The sequence below is a fragment of the Barbus barbus genome (assembly GCF_936440315.1).
Source record: "Barbus barbus genome assembly, chromosome: 33".
Lineage (NCBI taxonomy): Eukaryota > Metazoa > Chordata > Actinopteri > Cypriniformes > Cyprinidae > Barbus > Barbus barbus.
Window position 1 is genome coordinate 18,381,473 of NC_136761.1, and position 22,033 is coordinate 18,403,505.

At 38.3% G+C, this 22,033-nt stretch overlaps 1 protein-coding gene across 4 annotated transcripts in view; it reads right to left on the reverse strand.

Annotated features, from left to right (window-relative positions):
• LOC306853180 (protein diaphanous homolog 2-like) overlaps positions 1 to 22,033 on the reverse strand; it is a 446,875-nt gene that overhangs the window by 394,494 nt on the left and 30,348 nt on the right. For all 4 annotated transcript variants that reach the window (XM_079390392.1, XM_079390393.1, XM_079390391.1 and 1 more), the window contains exon 6: positions 17,326 to 17,346. In XM_079390392.1, the coding sequence (XP_079246518.1) occupies positions 17,326 to 17,346 (21 nt within the window). The remainder of the gene's footprint in view (positions 1 to 17,325; positions 17,347 to 22,033) is intronic.

Sequence of the window (22,033 nt, forward strand, 5' to 3'; positions counted from 1 at the left end):
TGAGGCAGACAGACAGGAGAGCAGGGCATTCCTCTTCCCATCTGCAGGCCTGAAGGCAGGAAGCAGGAGCACGGGATATGGCTCATTACACCCAGCCTTCTCTTATCACTGCCACTCTCCATGGAGTCATACCCAAACACAGCTAGTAGGGCACTTCAATTCCCTGCCTCCCTCGCACACATATACACACGTTCCCGTTTCGCTGCCACAGATGCTGGGTCTCAGAACACCGCACATCATTATGCCATAATACAATTTGAGCAATCCATGCCTAAAGGACGTTCCCTTTTGAACGCATGGCAAATAACCGAGCCATTCCTTTATGTTCTTAAGAGACAGCGACAATTTTCAGATTCTATATCAGAGAGATCCACTGACATAAAGATTGGCCATTGTGACACACGCATTCACTTCCATTTGTGTTCTGAAGCAAAAACATTACATAGGAAATTGCTTTGTGTCTCGTAACCTTTGTCATTTCAATAGCATATATTTTATTACACTGCAGTGCATACATAGTTTACCACAGAGGCCATCTTGCAGAAAGAGCAATGGCTGCATTATCAGGCCTAGACATGACAGCCAATCATCTTTCAGAAGCCATTTTGATGATCAAGTCCATTATAATGACACAGCATCTGGAACAAAGACCTCTAATAGCCAACAGCTGCCGAGTGGAATGACAGCAATTAGTGAGCAATTGACACAACACTCACCCTCAGCTGAAGTGGACAGTGTAATTTAAACCTAGCTTTCACAACTTTTGTTAATTAATTATTAATCAAATGAGTGAATCATTCTTGAATCATAATATGACTGAAAGAGTCTATTAAATTGACCCAGTTCAAGATAATCATGGTAATGATTTTTTCATAATCATTACCATGATTATGAAAAATCATCTTTTATTTAATTTCTTTATTTTCTTAAATATGTGGGTAGATAGTATTTATAGAGTTGTAACTTTTTAGTTTTAGTTACTTTTTCTTATTTGTAAGTCGCTTTGGACAAAAGCGTCTGCTAAATGACAAAAGTAAAAGTAAAGTAAAAGTAACCTTGGTTACATTATTCATATAATCCATGAAATATTACATTTTAAAAACAAGAACCATTAAGTACAACAACAGCTGGCTGAGGCCTCAATAAACACAGCAACAATGTACAAATGAGCTCGGACAGGACTTCACTCCAGAGCCACTAAAGCATATGTGTGATCAGCCTGCCCAAACTTAGAAAAAAGAGGGTGGAAATTGGGCATCACCAGCGTGTATTGATTTGTAGAAGTCTGGAAGAGACACTAGTGACTAGCCAATGGAGGTCTGCCTGAGGCAGACTTTGAAAGTGGCAGTGAACTGTGGAAGTACACTGTTGAGGACAAGACTGGATTACAGGAATATGGAATATTACATGAACAGAATCTTCCAACAACAAGCCTGAATGAATGAATGTATTAATAAAAGAATGTAATTTATTCCTACAAAGGCAAGGTAAAATGTTCGGCAGCCATTCTTCAGCACCACTTGACCCTTCAGAAATCATTCTAGCATGCTAACTTTCTGCTCAAGAAACATTTATAATTATCAATGTTGTAAACAGTTGTTCTGCTTTTTTTATTTTTTTGTGGGAACATATTTCATGATTCTTTGATGAACAAAGTTCATTTATTTGCAATAGTAAAGATATTGATAAAGTTACAAAAGGTTTGTGTCACTTTTATTCAATTGTTAATGAAATGTTTTTGAGCACCAAATGAGCATATTAGAATGATTTTTTAAGGTTCATGTGCCACTGAAGACTGGAGCAACATCTGCTAAAATATCAGCTTTAACAAAACAGGAATAAATTACATTTTAAATATATTAAAGACAAAAGTTGCAACAGAATCATTCAATCTGGGTTTCTGTGCACCATATTATGCACAACTCTAATTAAGAAACTACATAAATGCATGTTGCAGAAAAGATGTCAGGAACTACTTTTTGTAATAATCCATCTCTTAAAGCCTCCCTACAAAACATCTAGGACAATTAAACATGAATGAAATAATGGAGACAGAAAAACATGGTTATTAACTGCCTCTGTAGGTCTTTGGTTATCATTAATAAATATAATTACAGCAAAAAAAGAAGTTCAACGGTGTAATGCCAGCAACAGACAAAGACCCAATTTTATTATCACAAATCATTAATTACATTTAATGAAAGAAGATATAAGGACAGGGGGAAAATTAAACCCCGTTTCCTTTTTTTCTTCTTATTTTTTCTAAGTCCTTTTATCGGCACATCGTGGGCATTTATTTTCTCACTCACACATTCAGTCACAGATGTGACATTCTGCTTTTATGCCCCCACTTTACTTATGTTATATAAAGGCTGCCACCATTGTAAGTGTTCCGTTGTTTTAAAAAAACAGAAACCCCAAAATTTCCAGGTAAAAAATAAAAAAGATAATGCCAAAAAGAATTGCATTAGCATGCTGAGTTTTGGGAATAGCTAAAAAAGAATCCAGATCATCTGTAGTCGACACTCCAACCGCCCTATTCCACAGAGACCGTGACAAAGAGTGTAAAAAAGCCCAACTACTGTAATTGGTTTTAAAATGGTGGAATTCATTACCGTTGTGCTGCATGTTCAGAAATGCAAACAGGAAAGAAAAAAATACTCACTGGAGGCTTGAACTGATCTGCTTAAATAAAAGCCATAGGGAGATGAAAGGCATAATTCAAACGACAATTTTAGCAGACTGAGCTCATTTATAACAGAAAGTTGAATATGTTGCGAGTGTAATAGGCATATTATATCAGCTCTCTTTTCTACCGTTGCCTTCTCTTTTGTTCTACTGACTGAGAATGGCCAGCATCCAAAAATAGATGAAGAAAAGTACAACTGAAGTGTTTCCAGGGTCAAACAGGCACCAGGTAAATCACAAAAAACACTTTTGCATAAAGTTCAAAAAACAAACAGGTGACAAATGACAAAATGTTAAATTGAAACAACCTCAAGACAATTTACAGCAATGTTCAAGTAACTAAAGTCATCTGTTCGAGTGTTTGTCTTCAAACACAGCATGGCAACCGGATGCTCAATCAGTTTTATCCACCAATGCACCATGTGAACTAACCTGACAGAGTTCAGTGTTTTATTTAAAATTTTCTGACACATCTCACCACAAGTGGTCCATCTACAGATCTGATCTGTGTGAGGGAAAATCTGTATTTGTATTTAGACTTTCTATGTGTCCTTATTTATTTCAGGAGCATTTGGCAGAGCCACCCAAAGAAAGAAGCGATAGCATATGGCAAAGTTTACAAATTAATGTGCAGTGTTAGAGAGAGCACCTGAACCACAGAAAGGTGGAGGGGCAGCATATGTGGATGAGAGAGAGAAAGAAAGAAAACACCTGTACCATTCTGTCATTGACTGATGCAGAAAAATTCACAAAATACAGGGTAAGAGATGAGATGACAAGAAAAGAGACTTAATGCAAGCAGTACAGTTAGACTTTGCATGAACATGTTATTTCAAGAAGAGCTAGTTGAATGGAATTAGCTTGACAATGTGTTGTCAGCAGCATGTTTTATGACATGATGAGACCAGAGGCGCCAGTATAAATTATTCAGATGTGATTGCATAAGCAGGATGTCGATGAGGGGCGAGGCAGCTTGAGCCACCAAACGTCCATCTCCAAGACCAGGAGATAGAAGGGGAAAAACAGGAGTCTGTCAACACCCCATCATCTCAGGAAATTTGAAAAAAAGACTTTTGTGAATCTGCATTGGATATAAAAAAAAAAAAAGTATTGATCTAGCCAAGGTCCATATGAATACTGTTGGGTAGGTTTCAGTTACTTCCCCTCTTTAAAGATCAAACCTCTAACAAATGGCATTGTAGCCAGAAACTGTGCTGTGTAGGTCTGAGATAAACCCATTAGGTCAATTCCATGGCAACAATGTGTTTTTTTCTCCATCTCACACACATAAAATCTGCTGTGGAACTTTATTTTAAAGATACTGACTGCCATCTAGTGGTCATTGGATTTTTTTCCAAGGCATGCACTGCACCATCTTGGTCTCCTCCAACTTGTAGTCTCTCTGGCAATGGACAGTAAATCATATGGATTTATACACGTGCATGACAAGACATAACAAAAATGTGCAAACAGCATGTCTGCTTTAAATACACAGAACAAAGCAAAAAGAAAAAAAAAAGAGGAAAAGCTGACATTTAGGGAACACAATCAAGAACAAATAAAACTAAAACACCATTCAGCCATTTTGAAGGGTTTATTTCTCCAGAGCCCCCTTGAGAAAAAGTGCCAGGCAGACTAAACGGTTTGTGACCCATCCTTGATCAAACCACAAATCGTTAGGTTTGGCCATTTGGGGAAGTGCTTAAAGTGTGTTTGATGAGCAGATAATGATGGCTCACTACTGAGCGTCCAAGGATGATGACCATAAAATGTGCAGCCACAAGACAAGCGCCACACCTTATTAGTGCTGTGATTTGCCAACTGGGCCACAGGGAGTTTCAGAAGGACACGACGGGATTTTAAGCAAGGGAAAACTGGAATCAACCAGGTACCATGACACTAGTTCAGCATCTCTTTGACTCCTACCAAATAAGCTAGCGAGATAGCTTTTCATTAGTTCAAGGCTGGAATAAAGGCAGAGAAATAAAATGAAGAGGAAAGTCGTGAGCAGTCACACATTATTCTCCAAGCGCAGTTCCCGAGCTATCTTCGTTTACCATTAAACGGCTTTATGGTTCAAAAGAAATTATCAAGCCAACCACCCTAATTGTAAGAAAAGTGCTGTCCAGAAACCATGGAGCATGTGCCAGACCTAAGAGCCCCAAATTTAACGAGGTAACTTTGAGAAAGAAAAAGAGACCACAAAGCTCCTACTTTCTTTAAGCTAAAAAAGAAAAGCAGGACTCGTACAGCTAAAGTGATGACACCGATGTCTTCGGTAAGGCCGTGGTAAAAATATGCTATGTGCTATAAATACATCACATCTAAGGCTGGAAAGGGGTAAAAAGGTGAGGAAACGACGTTGAAAGGTGGTCAAGGAGAGTGACGGGACAAGCCATTACCAGATCTTCTGATCTCATAACGACACAGGAACATGAAGTCCCATATCGCACTCAAAGCTGAGAGCAGGACGAAGGAAACTAATAACATCTAGGTGGACAGAGGGTGATCCGATTGACCGCTGGAACAAAAAAAGAGAGACAATCGAGGCAGGACAAGGGAATATATTACACTAGAGTCGCAAAGACGAACATCAAATGGGCTCCTCTCATACAGAAGTGGCATACAATCAAGCACACACGTGCACACACACACACAAACAGGGCCCATCTCTTTTCCTTTTAATATGAGAACACCATGTCCACTCCTGGCTCCCTTTCATCTTCTCTTCATCATAATGAGATCCCGCTTCCCTCTTTTGAAGGCAGGAGCGCTGATTGTTTGTTTCCCATTGAAAGGAAGGCCACGTGGCATAATGCAGCAGTCAGTCAGCAGGCAATGAGACCTTTTCTGTCACCGGTGGGAGCTGGTATTGACACACTGCCAGTCTATCAGGTCGCGATTCTTTACACACTAGACCGCGTGTCCAATATGACAAGACATTCGTCCTTCTGGTGTGTATGCATTCCCTGCCATGACTTACAAAAGACCTCTGAGAGCTTGTGTGCGATATAACGTTGCACGAAGAGAGCATGTCAAACTGTCTAACTGATGTTGGAAGTGCATTTATTAGTGTCGGCTATCATGAAAAATTGCTTAAAAGCAAAACAAAACAAAAAACTGTAGGTCTGCTTTTTATTAAGGTTTGATAAAAATAAATGCTACCTTTAAGTCCTGCCATTTCCCATATGAAATCAACAAACCTAGACAGGGTCGGTGAAATACAAACAACTCTAGTCCCAGAAAGGATTGGAATCGTATTAGGAAGGTAAATCAATCGTATCGTACTTGACATTTCTATATTAGCACTTGACTGAATGCCATTAAAATTGTATGCGAGGTTGTGGTTGCACCAAGCAACAACTGAAGCATCAGTCAAGACCCCACAGGAGATGAGGTTAGGTGTTGCAATGAATACTGTGCTAGTGTCAATCTGATTTCAACCCCGAGAAACTTCAATATGCCTGAGCTTGGAGATGCAAACAAAACTGAAATGCATTGCTCTCAGAGTTGATCCCTGAGATAGAGCAACAGGACCAACTCAGTCTCCTAAATGCAGAGTCTGAACAGCTCCTGTGATGAACCTGAGTCAAAAGGGGCAGAAATAAAAGACCTTCATATAGCGTGAGAAGGACAAGTATTATAACATGGCTCAACCTTATAGTAGAGTTGGTCCGAATACCATTTTTTGAGCTTCGAAGCTTCTGTAGTAATCAACACCGAATATTCGAAGCTTCGGAGGGAAGGGGCTGAACATATTCTTCTCTAAAAGCAGGAATCTCTGTGTGTCTGTTTGCATTTTTATTGTGTCGAGAACCATTCATCCAATGACTTCATGCGTGGCGGGTGTGTTGCTGCGGACCTTAGGGAGTGCAGTGTCGCAATTTGGTGTAATATGGACACGCGACACGTTCAGAGTTAATAAACTTTTAATAAACTACAGAACAGCGCAAGCCGGAACCGGCACGCCTCATGCGGACAGGGTTTATATGCTCCAAGAACGGACACTGCACTAGTGATACAAAACACGCAGGTCTGTTAAGAGCAATACTTTTAATAAGGTAGCCCAGTGCTTAATTTGTAAATTGAGAGGTCCCCGGAATAAAGCGATTAGAGGAGGGAGAGGACCAATCTTTAGTGATTGAAAGTGTGCATCAGTTGCTTTTATAGGGTCCGTACGGTCATGGAAAAACCTGGAAAAGCTATGAAATTTTAAAACAGCAATTTCTAGGCATGGAAAAGTTTTGTAAAAGTCATGGAATTTTATTTCACAAATCTCTGTATAATAGAGTTATATTTAATCATGTCCTGAATTTGTGTGTATATCACATAGTTTTACTCATTCCCGCAGCTTTCGAGTTTATAACGAGGGAAATTCCTGAAAACATTTATTTAATATAGCATGTAGGTTAAATGAGTAAATAAATCCACACAAAATATCAGATTAAATCAGTCATTTGAAAACAGTGCGAGTGATTCAGCTGTACAACGTCTTCTCTCTTTCACTGTCTCAAAGCGGCTTCACATCGGTGCATCTCGTCTGCACTACAAGTGCACGCTGACCCAAGACTTTCGCTCGCATCTTGGGACAGTTGACTGAAAGAATATGCATGCATCGCATTCGGTTTTGTGATAGCAGAATTGACATGTCGCATCTTTTGTGCGCTTAAGTTTATTATTTCAAATGTGGATGTGCGGCAAACGCACTCACAATAGAAGATTTTTCATGAAATATATGCATGCTAGGTCAGCATGAACGTCTTTCGGTCTGTTGCTGGTGCAGATGTTCAGCCAGCCAGACAAGTTGAAAACAGTTTCGCGGGGGATGCCAGGTGTTTGAAAAAAAAAAAAAGGATATTCAAATCTCAAAATTGAAAATCGGGTGCCAACCCATCGAACGAATATTCGAATAATCTGGTCCAGCCCTACTTTATAGGTCATCTCTGCTGCTATTCCATTAACTTGCATTAAAGGAATTTTAAAGTTGAGCTCTATCGACAGAATCTATGACGTTGTCAATTATTGCAGAAAATAATGAGTTTTTACAGCAAAATAATTTCTATCAGCACATTATTAGTGTTCTTTGCTAAAGAAAGAAAAACTATTATACTGCTAAGTATTAAACTTCATAACTCGTCCCCCAACCGCTTGTGCTGCCGGTATGAAAGATACCTCAATCTCAATGTGCAATTACTTTTCTAAGAAATCAGACTTACAATTTTCACCTAGAACATGATAAAATTGTTGGGGGAAAAACTCAGACTTAGACTCTTAGACTCTTGCCTGGCTTGGGATTTATTATGCAACCACCCAATAATCAACCAGAACACCCTAGCAACAATTTTGCAATGCATTAACAACCATTCATAACACCTTACCAACCACATAGCAGCACACTGGCAAACACTCCAAACACCCCAGAATTATGCATTTTACACTGGATATTCTCACTTTCTTAAAAAACGTGCAATTGTGCAAGGTGTGCAATTATTTTTAGGGAAACGCACAGCAAACGTAGTTCCAGACAGGTCTTGACCGCATTACATGACCATATCACTTCGCCAAATGATTTCTGTTATTTCAAAGGTCTTACAACAGCAAAATAACCAAATCCAACAACGACACTGGCCAAACAAATAAATATAGCAAACAAGAGCCATTTTTTGCCACAAAATTACGTTTTATGTACGTACGGAAAGCACATACTCTCTCTCCCTCACAGACGCACATACAGTTTGCACACACATTAACATAAGCGCTACTCTTTTATCAGCAGGCTGTAACTGTAATAATCCATTACAGTTACAAAAAACAAAGCATTCGGATTAGTTACATTTTGTAAAAAGTGGGAATACTATCAGGATTACATTTGTTTTGTTTAAAATTAAAAAAATTTTTGACATAACTCTATATTTAGCGCTGCTTTATCCACTGATGCTCCAGAAGGAAACACGATGCATTAAGAGCCGGGGGTGAAAACTTTTTGAATTTGAAGATCAAGGTAAATTGTACTTAATTTGTCTTCCAGGAAACATGCAAGTAGCTTCTGTTGCTTCCGAAGGGCAGTACTAAATCGAAAAAAAAATTATATTTCTACAAAATAAGAAAAATTTGGACATCTTCATTCTGTTCAAAAGTTTTCACCCCCAGCTCTTAATGCATCGTGTTTCCTTCTGGAGCATCAGTGAATGTTTGAACCTTTTTTAATTGTTGTGTTTGAGTCCCTCAATCATCCTCAGTGTGAAAAGGTGGATCTCAAAATCATTCAGTCACTGCTGGAAAGGGTTCAAATATGCAAAAGATGTTGGAAAACTGAAGATTCTGCAGGACCTGGAGGACTTTTCTGAAGAACAGCGCTCAGTTTAACTGTTCAGAACAAACAAGGGACTCATGAACAACCATCATATAACATCGTAGATCATCCAGCTAACCACACACAGTATTAAGAACCAAGGGTTCCCAAACTTTTGAATGGGGTTATTTTAATAATTTCAGCATTTTTTTTGTCTTGTGGACTATATGTAAACATCTTTTATGGAAAATATCTTACTCAGGACAGTACTAAATAAAAATAACATGCATTTTGCATGATCTCTCTTATTTTGTTAAAATTATTCACATTTTCACAGATTCTGCAAGGGTTTCCCAAACTTTCGCATGCAACTGTACATCAAAAAACAAAGCATTCGGATTATTATATTATTATTTTCGGATTATTCGGATAATTATTTTGTCTTCAAAATGGATAAAGGAAATAACATAGTTGTACAGCGTAAGCTATGCATGGAGATTCTTGCTTTAAAGGGGTCATCGGATGCTAAATTCACTTTACAAGTTGTTTGAACAAAAATATGTGTTGGAAGTGTGTACACATCCATCCTATAATGATAAAAATCCACCCAGTGGGTTTTTTTCAAATCCCTGTTTTAAAATCCCCTCTCTCAAATCAGGCTGTTCTGAGATTCCTGTCAGAATGACGTAGTTCTGTACAGACCGCTCCAATGAGAGTTGATTGACAAGACCGTCTTACCTTAGACCTGCCCTGAGTGAGCTGAGTGCTGTCCGCCATTGTGTCAGCTCCGGGGCAGGGGAAGACAAGATGTCTCAGATTAAGCGAATGAAGTGTTTAGTTGTTGGATGTAATAATGAATATAGCAGTCGTCAGTTACTCCCGACATCTGAGCTGCTAAAGACGCAGAAAATTAACGTTACTTTGCTTTGAAGAGAATGCGCCGATCCTGATCTAAATAAATGTGCCTAGTGAGTCAGCAGAGCTCACTAGGATTTAAAGAAACATGGACTAGAACAGCGTGCTGAAGACAGAGTTGATTTTGACAGGGTAAAGGTGTTTTTTTACACTACCACAGAGAAATTTTAACCACAATATGTTACAGAGCTTTCATTAAGACACTAAAGAATCATTTCAACTTGTGTAAAATGGGCATCCGATGACCCCTTTAACAAAGGATACACAACCAACTTGAACATTTGCAGGCACAACTAGCATGGAAATCATCGTGTTAGCTAAAATTTATGTTTGTAAAGGATTTAAAATTTCATGGTGTGCATGACTGCTGTTGTGTATAAGTTTTCTAGCGGAAAATGAGCTGGAAAATGTTGAAATTAAACCGTGAGTTAATTTCAAAGCTGAATTTTAGCATCGTTACTCTGGTCTTCAGTGTCGCATGATCCTTCAGAAATCATTCTAATATGTCGATTTGCTGTTCAAGAAACATTTTTCATTATTAATATTAAATGACTAATAAAAATGATTAAAACGTAAAATTTGCAAAACTTAAATTTTAGTACTAAAATTATAATCTGCAAAAATAATAAAGGCTACTATACTATATTAGCACATAAAATAACACCTCACAGAACTGTGACTAAATAAATTACTAAAACCTGCTGTTGAATCACATGCGTCATCAGTGTCCTTGCGCTAACTGAGCATTTACTAAACACATTTTTTTAATAAAAATAAATAAAGTTAACTGACACAAAACCATTTTCCCCATAGAACATATTCTTTCAGCACTGTTCCTTGATCCCAATTAAAATGTATCTATAAAAAAAATTATGAACAGGAACCAAAGAGGTTATTGGATTTATTTTTTCCATAGGGCACATGTCCTTGGTGCTTTAAAAAACTTCCTATCAAATCAGTTCAGCCTCCAATACACAATCATCATTAACGGCCAAACTGAAACAAAGAAACGCTTTCATACTGGAGGCAAAAAAAAATTAAAAAGGGCCCACGCCACAAACACTGGGCAGTGCCGGAGAGAAACAGAGCGAGCGAAAGAGGATGCAATGCACCCTCACTGCAGTAAAGCCTTTAAAAAGGTGCTTACAATGAGCCCGTATGGCTATGGTAGAGATGAGCCTTAGAACAGTACACTGCGTATAAAGTCTACCCATGAAACAAGTGGAGCCCACACACAAATGTCAAGGTTATTCATTTGCCTAGGAATACAAATTCTGTGTATTATACAGAAGTGAAGGGCAGACAAAAAAAGCAAGGAAGGAGAGGCGATGGGAGCGGGAGAAAAGTCAATCTTAAAAGTCAATTGCAAATAGATGTAATTAGGTGTACGCAATGCAACTGCTTTGTATCCTGATAATGAAACAACTTAAAATCAGTTCAAAACTGATTTTATTTCTACAAACTCATAAAAACAAGTTGTTTTTGTAAAGTAATGAAAGCAGGCATCTCTGAAGCTGGAGCGCGTCAGAAAAAAGAACCAAAACTCAGTAGCATCCGGCTGCCTCACAGACATGTGAAATATAGGCTATATCTATAGAAAGTTTAAAGTGTCTACTTTTAAACAAACCAATTCAAAAACAAATATTTCCTGATTATTGTAATCTGTATGAAGGTTGCATTTATCTCTAAAGGCGCGTCCAGCTACTCTGGAGATGAGAGAGAATTAATAAATTTAAATATCTCCTTTTTTCCAACACATTCATAATCATTAGGCAACTTTTGCCTGTGCTTGGTGGCAAACTTTATAGGCTACGTGTGCTTGAGCGCGGAATTTATTGAAGCTCATTGGATTATTAGTTTTAATATAAACGTGCGCTTAGTTAATAATTACTTAAATGAACGACTAATTGAGTTGTTGGGGGCAGCCCTATTAAATAGCCTACCAGCTAGATGTCTCTGTTAAAGCATTTTAGCTATGCGCTTCCATTGTCGGATAAATTCTGCTTTCAGAACCCTCACGTCCGTAAAGGAGTGATGTCCATCCATAACATTGATTTTTCCTCTGAAACACAAAAGACAAAATAAAAAAATAAATAAAATAAAAAATAGCCTATGTAGGCTATATTTTATGTTGTGGATAGCCAACCTTTTCCATCCGGCAGATAATGATGCTTCTGGGCTGTGCATTGTAAAATCACAGAAAGTCTACAAATAGGCCGTTGTCTCCCAAAAACTCGGGTCTTTTTTTTCCTCACGTCTGTAACGCATGTGTATCCTATTTTCCTCATCGTTTATAGACTGATACTTTACTGATGTCTGGACTCTATTTTCAGTGGTTTAGAACAATATAAAGAGATGGTCCAATATAACTATTGGTAATGAATACATTCTATGAGAATGTGTTTCAGATTTATACTGCGAATGTCACTAGAGATGCTCCGATCAGGATTTTTGCAGCCGATACTGACGCCGATTCTGATGCTTCAAGCTTTATATAACATGTAATAATGTTATATAAATAATCACAAAAATTATTCCTTATACAGTGAACATTTTAATATTCCTTTAAAATGGTGTTTATGCATAACATTATGTATTTCAGGATACTTAATAGAAGACAAAAATAAATGCAAATAAAATGTGTCTGATGCAACCCAAGGCAGAGATGGGCACTCGAGTCGCATATAGCCTTCAGACTTGACTTGACCTGAAATGACCCCAGACTTTACTCAACTCGAGGAAAAGGACTTGTGAATTTTTTAAAAGCAACTCGAGTCTTTTATCCTTAAATACTTCTAAAAGTGCATCCGCACACCGGCATCCATCCGGACCGCGAGCCGTAACAGCAGCACCATTTTAAGTGAGCAGCGCATCAAAACAGCGGAGCGGATCATATAACAAGCGCTCAGGGTCGTTTATGGTAAATATCTTTCAGCGCTATGTCCTCGTATTTTTATCTAAAGCCAAACGCGCTTTATTCAAGCCCTTTCAGCTCCGTGCGCTTTCTTTCTCTCTCCAGACGCGCGCCAAGTTCAAGAGCTACGCCAAGTTCAAGAGCTACTGCGGTTATCTTAACAACAACAGAAACACAGTGAGAGGCAAAATTATAGATTACTTTCACTAAAATACAGCAGAAAAAACAATGCTGCAAATGTAGTTATTTTTCTATCTATATATCTATCTATAACCTTCGACTCAAACCAGATGTAACAAGACGTTTCTGATCTTGCCTACATTTAGCATTAATCTGTAGGTTAATAACATATATATATATATATATATATATATATATATATATATATATATATATATATACATACATACATACATACATACACCTATATATATATATATATATATATATATATATATATATATATATATATATATATATATATATATATATATATATATATATATATATATATAGAGAGAGAGAGAGAGAGAGAGAGAGAGAGAGAGAGAGAGAGAGAGAGATAGAGTTGTTAGATGGCTAGATTGGAATTTAAACTTTAAAACTGTTATCTTTCTTTTCTGATCAAGATGAGAACGTTTTGAACGACAAAATAAATAGAAACATTTAAACTCCAATATGGAGAAGTCTGATGTAACTAGTAATGCTGTCTAATGCGGTCTAATATAAGACTGAAGAGGAAAAGGAAATTGAAACATTTAAACTACTGAAAGAACAAAATGGAGTAGTTTGATCACGGTTATCCACGTGCACTGCGGATAATCCGCTGGTCGGTAATTAAAAAAAGCATTCTGATTATTTGCGGGTGGATAAAATAAATCTTAAATGATGAGATATTAACTTTTTTTTTTTTTTTTTTTTTAATACATTTTTTCATTAGGCAGACGGTTTCATTTGTGTGTGTGTTCACCTGACCGGCAAGTTGCAGTGACAGAAATGGTGACATTCCAGATAAAGTTTAAAAGGAGTAAAGCCTCTGTTAATGCTAATGAGTAGGCTAATATGGCCAAAGAAGATATTTTGTTTTATAAATAAATGTTCAGAGAACGGCGCGCGATCAGCTCTGGTGCCCGTGGAGCCGTAAAGCCTGTCAATGATGCGCAGATCAGCTCTAAAGTCACTGAATCTGCTGTTAAAAATGAACCATCCATTCATCATATCATCATGCAAAACATACACGACACATAGCAAATTTTTAATTGTTTCTCGAAACGTCATAGCATTTGCACACCGGCGATGACTTGCAGTATATGTCCCCACGCATACGCGATGACGTCATCAAATTGCGATCGATTCGTGAGATCGGCCAAATGTATGAGTACCGATCGAGTCATAAAATGTGATTATCGGCCGATACCGATTTCTGGCCGGCCGATCGATCGGAGCATCCCTAAATGTCACATCCATAATCTTTGAAATACTTGATTTTAGTTTTTGAAACACTGCAAAAAAAAACAAAAAAAAACAAAAAAAACAATGCACATTTTCAGAACTGTTTTTGTGAATGTTCATTAACTACTGGTATAATTGTGTGCTCCACATTTTGATTGTATGATTGTAATATTCCATTTATAGAGAGATATAAAATATATTGGCCAGAACTGAGTTAAGTGTATTGGACCAACACTCTGCAACCACCCAAATTTGTCATGTGGCCCCTTGGGAAAATTAATTGCCCACCGCTGCTGTATAGGATACTCAATGTTACCCATAATCCAACACACTGAAAGAAAACAACAGAAAAAATATATAATTTAATTTCAACAAATTTAACATCAATACAGATGCTGCATCTATTGTGTGTCATATTGTCTCAATAACAAGACCACAAATCGTAAACTCAGAGCTTAATAAAAGTTAAGAATTTTCCCACTTGCAATGTAACTTGTAATAGCTTTGTAGTGAAGTTCACGTGCATTCAACTCATAAATATAACCCTTCCTACAAAACTATTTGCGGCAATTTAAATAGACATCATATCAGGATACAACAGCCAACGTTGCTTTGTGCTAAATAAAAAAGAAATCACCTAAGAACACTTGTGATGGAAACCAATAGCTAAATTTCATCTTTCTTCAAGGTTTTGCTCTTTATCACATACGGTTTTTCAAAGCTCTTTGGTTCCAAAGAGAGTATTTAAGTACAACACACTTTAACATGATGGTAAGATCCATGCCATTTCACCCGATAAAGGGCCAAGTCTTTGTCCCATGTGAAAAGAAGCTAAATCATTTCTAAAATACAAGCTTTGTCCATTATTCTCACGCCAACAATACCAGGGATTCTCAGAGAGCAGCTGAACTTTTAACAGCCCTAGCAGACTCCAGTCCCTGAGGTCTCAGCGGCTCCTCTCTCTCCCTCTGCCCACAACTCTGAACATGTCACCATGTTTCCGTGGAAACAGGCAGTCTTTCTTAACTGCTGGGCTGACTGTGTGATTATTGATCTCCTCGAGATCTATAGAGGCTTTGCAGGTCAAGTCATGTGACCTTAACAGGTAACGGTGGACCAGTCTTCAGGACCAAACACTGTTTGAGTTTTGTGTGTTGGTTGTGCTTTATTTAAGCACAGGGATCCGTGGTCTTCCATTCTCTCGCAGAGGAGTTCATCAATTTCACGCTGATAAAACGCGGGCATTTTGACACGCAATCTATCATCCTTAGCCTGACAATCAAAGCACCAACATCCCTGATCAATCGGACACTGCAGAGGCGCGGTGCCTACACCCCCTTGGGTCACCATCATCACCATCAAGCTGCGCTAATACAAATCTGCTGAAGCGCATGTGACTCAGCAGCATACGGACACGCTGACCAGAGAATTTGGGCCCTGTGAGAGCGTGCTGGAGAAATTTCATCCCTGAGGGAGCCGTGGCTCAGGCAGGTCGATCTGCCTTGAAACCGCACTGACAGCGTGGAAACAGCAATCTGCCCAGCAAGAGGGCGTCATCTTGGCCCCACTGAACGTGGTTTCCACAATAAAACCCAATAAAGGTGGGATATTGGGAAAGCAAAAAACAGAAACAAGGAGAATGAAAGAGCTGACAGCTTCCCTGCAAGCCCTCACACTCTCCCATCCGTAGGAAGCATTCGCAAAAGTCAGATGGAATGGCAGGAAGTACAGGAACCTCTGAACTGTGAGAGACTTCTAAATGAGAGGACTTGTTTGTGGTGCACGCTGTCAGACAGTTCTTCGATAGAGAATCCCAGAGTAAACTTCCTGCTCTATCCTGAGAAGTGATGCAACATTCAAAGCATACCTCCATGCTCATCAGCATCAAGCATGTTTTATTGCTGACAGTTTATAGAAAAATCACTCGAAGCACAATTCTATGCCAAGCGGCATGAGAGCATTGATTGAACGGGCCATTTCGGTACAAATAAATGAGTCTGCTGCAGCAGTATTGCTGTATTGTAAATAACAAAATTTACCTGTGCTACCTTATCTTCAAGCTTCCTGACGTACATCTACAGGCCTTTTCTCATAGCTCCGGCAACACAATAAAACAGCATTTTAAATGACAAGTGACACTTGCGGAGGCAATAACGGAGCCCCTCTAAATAAATAAAATAAAACAAATAACAAGCAGCCTCATATGGGCTATGGGACCGCACTACATGAGAAATAGTAGAAGCCAGTCTGCAATTACAGCATTACAGAGCTGTGAAATGAGGAAACATTGCCATCGCCCAGACAGTATATATTTATAAAGATTATTACCGTCATTTTGGAGAAAGTGGGGGGCGAGGGGCGAAAGTAAGTGACAGTAACAACATGAGCAGATATGAACATTTCAGAAACAATAGTGACATGCCGTAATGTGACTGGGACAAAGACATGGCTTTGCAAATGGGTTGTGCCGAACGTCCCACTGCAAAATGGAACGTATTTATAGGATGGGGGGTGGGGGGTGCACTCAATATATTTTCCGCTGTTCAATCAACATGGAACGTGTGTGTGGGGGAAAATCTAATTAAGCGATACATTCTCAGAACGCTGTCTGGGGGGAAGAATGAACACAATGAAACCCATTTAGATACAGAACATTAGAATAAACAGATTAGATCACAGATTATGATTATTTGCCTAAAAACTATTGCTCATCCCTGGTGTTACAATATTTAAATGCTAATATCTGTTAGGCAGTGATCCATTTCAAAGAAAAACTGCTTAAACTAACAAAAAAGGTCCTAGTTTATTCTCGGAGAGCACAATTGAGAAATCACTCATTTCTAAATGTGCAATTTACATGCAGGGATTGGGAGGGAAAAAAATATAGAACTTTTTCAAATTGTAGCCATAAACTATACTAATGCTGAAAATAAAACAGAAATCGAAAGCCATAGAAATTACTTTTTTAGATATTTCCAAAAAACAAGAAGAGAGAGAAAGACAGCAAAGACAGAGAGATTGCACGATAACAAATCAAAAGCGAATAAATAATTTTGCTACTTACCGCAACTTTGCTCCCAGTTATCTGCATGCAGCGGTCAGCGGAGGGTAGTTAATGTGCAAAAAGACACAAACAGCACAATCATTAGTAGGCCAGAATCTCTCCAGTACTATGCTGCTGAAGTATTAGAGCATATACTTAAATGACTGGCACACTGGCCCTCTCTGCTACGCTGCCTACTCAGCTGAGAATTACACACAACATAACAGGGTGGAGAGAGAGGGTTCAGACGGACACTAAAGACAATGTCTGCCATTTTGATGACTGCTTGGAACATAAGGATCATGATGAATTAATCTCTGATCAAGTTTTTAAAAGCGGCTCTCTGGTCGCTCATTGGTTTTACATAATGGCTGCAGAGAAATAAAAAAGACGTCTGATGATTGATGCAAAAATGTCATGTTTTAAAGAATATAAAATAATGCCCCACCTCAAAAATCTCTATGTTTCCAAACCGCAAATCATTAATTCATGACAATCTAGCGGTTTCTTAAAGGCATTTTTGACAAGCAATACAAATATCCAGAGGGGATCGTCCCTCAAATTAAATTTTGTAAGAATCTAGTAGATTTTTTTACAAAATTGACCCAAATGTGGTATTTTATTCATGAGCAGATGGTCTCCTAAAATTCCTCCATAGGCCAAAAATCAATCAAATGTCACTGGTCCTTTCTATCAAGTGTCAAATTATACATCATAGCTCAAAGTTCGACAAAGTCAGCATTTTTCTTTTTGACCATCCCATATGACAATTTCTAGGCTGAATATCTATATTTTTTTTTTTTCTGAGAGCAGATAAACTAATGTAAAACGAGATTTATCTCAAACAAGCATTATTCTCACTTCTTAAGTAATACAGTAGTTTCTAAATCTGATCTGTTCTTTTTGTTTTTAACATAGCTGTCTTTTGTTATTAACAAACTCCCATGACCACGTTTTTTAAAATCAAGGTTTATGACTATAATACTGTCAATTTTAACAGCGTAATCCCTTGATCAAGAGTGCTACTTTCGAGTCCAATTTTCCATATCCCAAGCAAATATGCTCAAACGAATCGTTAAGGGTTTGTGTTTTGGGTCAAGACACAAACCCTTAACGATTCGTTTGAGACGTGCTGGACGGCTGCCAAATATTGTTAGCACCGTACCATGTTTGGATGGGTTTGATGAATGTTGCATTTTTCCTGCAGCCTGATCAAAAGTACAGACATTATCATGAAACCACATAAAGAACTGTCAGGGAGGAGCCTGAGGGGAAAAGCTGCTGCTAACATCAATTTACACAAATTTCACAAAACAACACCTCATTGTCACTTTACTGTGGTATTAATGCTGTCAATTTCCTGAGGAGCATCGAGAGCGGAAAAAAATGAAAACTTAAACCAGATGATGGTAATTGTTGTGCAGAATTAGGAAGTCATATAATATGCTAATTATGAAGAAGCTCTATTATGAAGTAGCTCCTGTAAACAAACTTCTGAAGAAATGTCATCTTATCAAGAGACGGGTATTTATATCCTCGTTCCAGCTCTTCTCATGACCAGAGAAGAACTTCTCCATGATACAAATCTATTCATTTAGTTATTTATTTATTAGCTCCTGTATCCTAGACAGGATCAGTTCATCGCTCAAAAACTGTCAGAAACAATTATGACAACTTGTGCTGTAATTAAGTTTCCATTCCACTTCCAAATCTCTGTAATACCACAATATTGACAATGTTCAGGTGACGATCCTGGGTAAGACAATTTCCTTCCCCCACAAAGACCCTGCAACATTCTGGTCCTTACATGAATCATTTCATTTAAGAGCAAAACAGTAGAGCAACGTCAAAGCTTTTCATGACACTGACAGAGCGAGAGAGAAATGACTGTGTTAGCTGTAGACATGCTTTGGCACTCGGGAGGACAATGACACACCTGTCAGAGACTGAAAAAGAGAGAAAGCATTTCATGAAATGTTAATGGTCAAGGACGTCCGCAGAGCATCAAGGCAACATTGGTTTTCACTGTATGTGGCTTATGGTTATGCTCAGGTTACAAACTCCCTGGAAAATTATTTAGCAATAGATATTTAGCATTTTAAAAAATTAGATGGGTAAACTCTTACAAATGATAAATACCTTCAAATAATAATAATAATAATAATATCAACAGATATTCACATATTCCACAAAACAAACATTTTACCCAAATTATTTCAAAGATACACACCCTTGATTCTTAATATTGTGTGTCACCTTCACAAGCTAAGGCTGATTACATAGGATCACAGAAAAAAAAAATCAGCTATTATTTTTGTGGAATATATGTAAATATTTGTTGTCAAACATCTTTATGTGGGAAGTACTATATAAAATTAATGCTTTTTAATATTTTTATATATATATATCTGAGACCCCCTGGAAAGTGTGGTGAGGGCTCTTAGTTTCGCATGTTGAAGGATTCAAGTGGCTGTCTCTAAGAAAAAAAAATGCTTGTTTCTCAAAAAAAAGCCATGCAAAGGACTTGATGATAATAATAATAAGCATGCATTTTATATATTACTTTTCTTTGGCAAATAACTATTCAGAAATTTGCAGTGTAAACAAAGAAAAAAAAGGTGTGATCATATAATATAATGAAAGTATGCACAAATGTGTTGCAAGGAAAGAGGTGTTGGCTGTAAATAAAAAAAAAAGGAGCTGTGAACCATGGGAGCTGTAAATTTGTGTCACACAAGCAATAATATCTGAACTATCAAAGAGGACAGACATCGCTGGTGTGAAACTTCTCTATTCTTCTGTCCTTCTTTTATTTCATCGCTCCGCCCTCCTGCCAGGCAGGAGCTGTGGGAGTCTGTCGCACACAGACAGGCAGGAAGGCAGGCTGCGACAGGAGTGGATCGGATGGCTTTGTTTTCCCACTAATATTTGCTCTGTAAAGCCGTGTGCTGAAACCCAATCTACTGTAGGCAGATCGGCACATTCGGGGAGATAGCAGCAGATTAAGTGGGATGGATGGACTCTGCTCTCCCTTCTTTTATTTAGACGGGTTTGGGTTATTAATGCGGAGGTGTGCAGAGGCCGTCTCCGTACTGTCTGCTCTTGGCCCTGCTCAACCCTGCTAAATTGCACCTGCAGTGGCTCAAGTGGAGACCACAGGCCTCCTCTACCGCCAGATCACCACTTAATTACTCCCACTCGCCAACCAAAGAGAGGACACTGACCCAGTGCAGTCAGAGAAAGACAGCACACGAGCCACTTTCTCTGGACGTGTATCAGTGTAAGCGTGTAAGCATTAGTCCGTGCAACTCAAAAAAACCCTTGGTAGCTACTCGACATACAAAGAAACTGGAATGTGAAGGTTTTAGTTACAGTAGTCAAGCGAATAAAACACTTGCAGCAAAAAAAAAAAAAGATCCCGCCATTTCATGCTTCCGAGAGCTGTGAAATTTTAAAACATTATTAAAGTCAACGAAACGGAATCAAAATGGACCTATTTATTTATACATATTCTAGGACTTATTCTGCACAATTTAAATATACTAAATTCTGAAAAAATACATTTAACCAATAAAAGCAATTTAAACTAATGTCCAATATTTTTCTGCACTTTCTGAATAATGTTTTTAGCAACAGAGTGGCAAATTATGGCTGATAAAAACATTGTAGAGCTGAGTACAGCTCAGCTAGAAAAAAAACAGACACTCAGAAAAACGTCACACTGTAGAAATAAATGGATACGTATTCAGTTTCATGACGATTTCAAATGGTCGTCATCAAAAAGACCAACAAACGTTCTTTGACTGATAAATATCAAAAATCATAAAAGACAAGGGTACTTTTTAAATAATCTGAGAAGATTTTTCCCTACCTATAATAGCATTGACTTAAAGTTAAATACATTAAATGCGACATATTTAACAATATTTTAAAAACGGTCATATAAATTGAAAAAGGCTAAATATTTGCGCTACTCCTACAAAATCGGCTGTATGCAGATAGCATGGTTAGTAGCTTGAGCTGAATGTTCAAAAGAGGAGGAGGAGATCTATGGGTGCTAGTGTTGCGCATTACAGGGGAAAGTGTGTTGTGCCTGTGGTAAACATCTCTTATCACATAAAAGCACATCTCTTCCCTAGAATGCAGAGCACACGTTCCAAACCTCCTCCTTGCTTGTCAGAGCGCTGTATACAGCTTCCACAGTGACATGCTGCTGGTGAGTGCCTCTGGTGCTGTTGAGGGGGCTACAGGGGTGCAGAGAGACAGGAACCCCCTCCCCCCTTCTCGCTTTGAGACTACAATACTGATATGCGAATCTTATTTCACAATGCATGCCAGGCTCGCAGGGCCGACAATGAGCCTGCTGCAGAATTCAATCATCTCTGATTATATCATTATTAATAATGCTGGTTAATTATCATAGCCGGGAGGAAAGCTAATGAAAAAGGACGCTGAAGGCCAACCGGAGGAGCCGGTGGCAGAGTGGGTGAAGGGGATCGTGGTGTTTATGTGGAGTCTAACCTCAGCAGGACCTACTTCATAAAGGGAATGAAGAGAATTCGCCCCAAAAGCCTTGGATTACTCCGAGAGGCGGTGGCCTTTATTCATCTACGGTGATGAAAGAGCCATGTTTCAGCTTACCGAGCAGAGACAGTGATGCGTACCAAATTCTAATGAAAACTTGATCCCCGGCAATATGAAGCTTTTGGAAAGTGCAATACAACAAAAG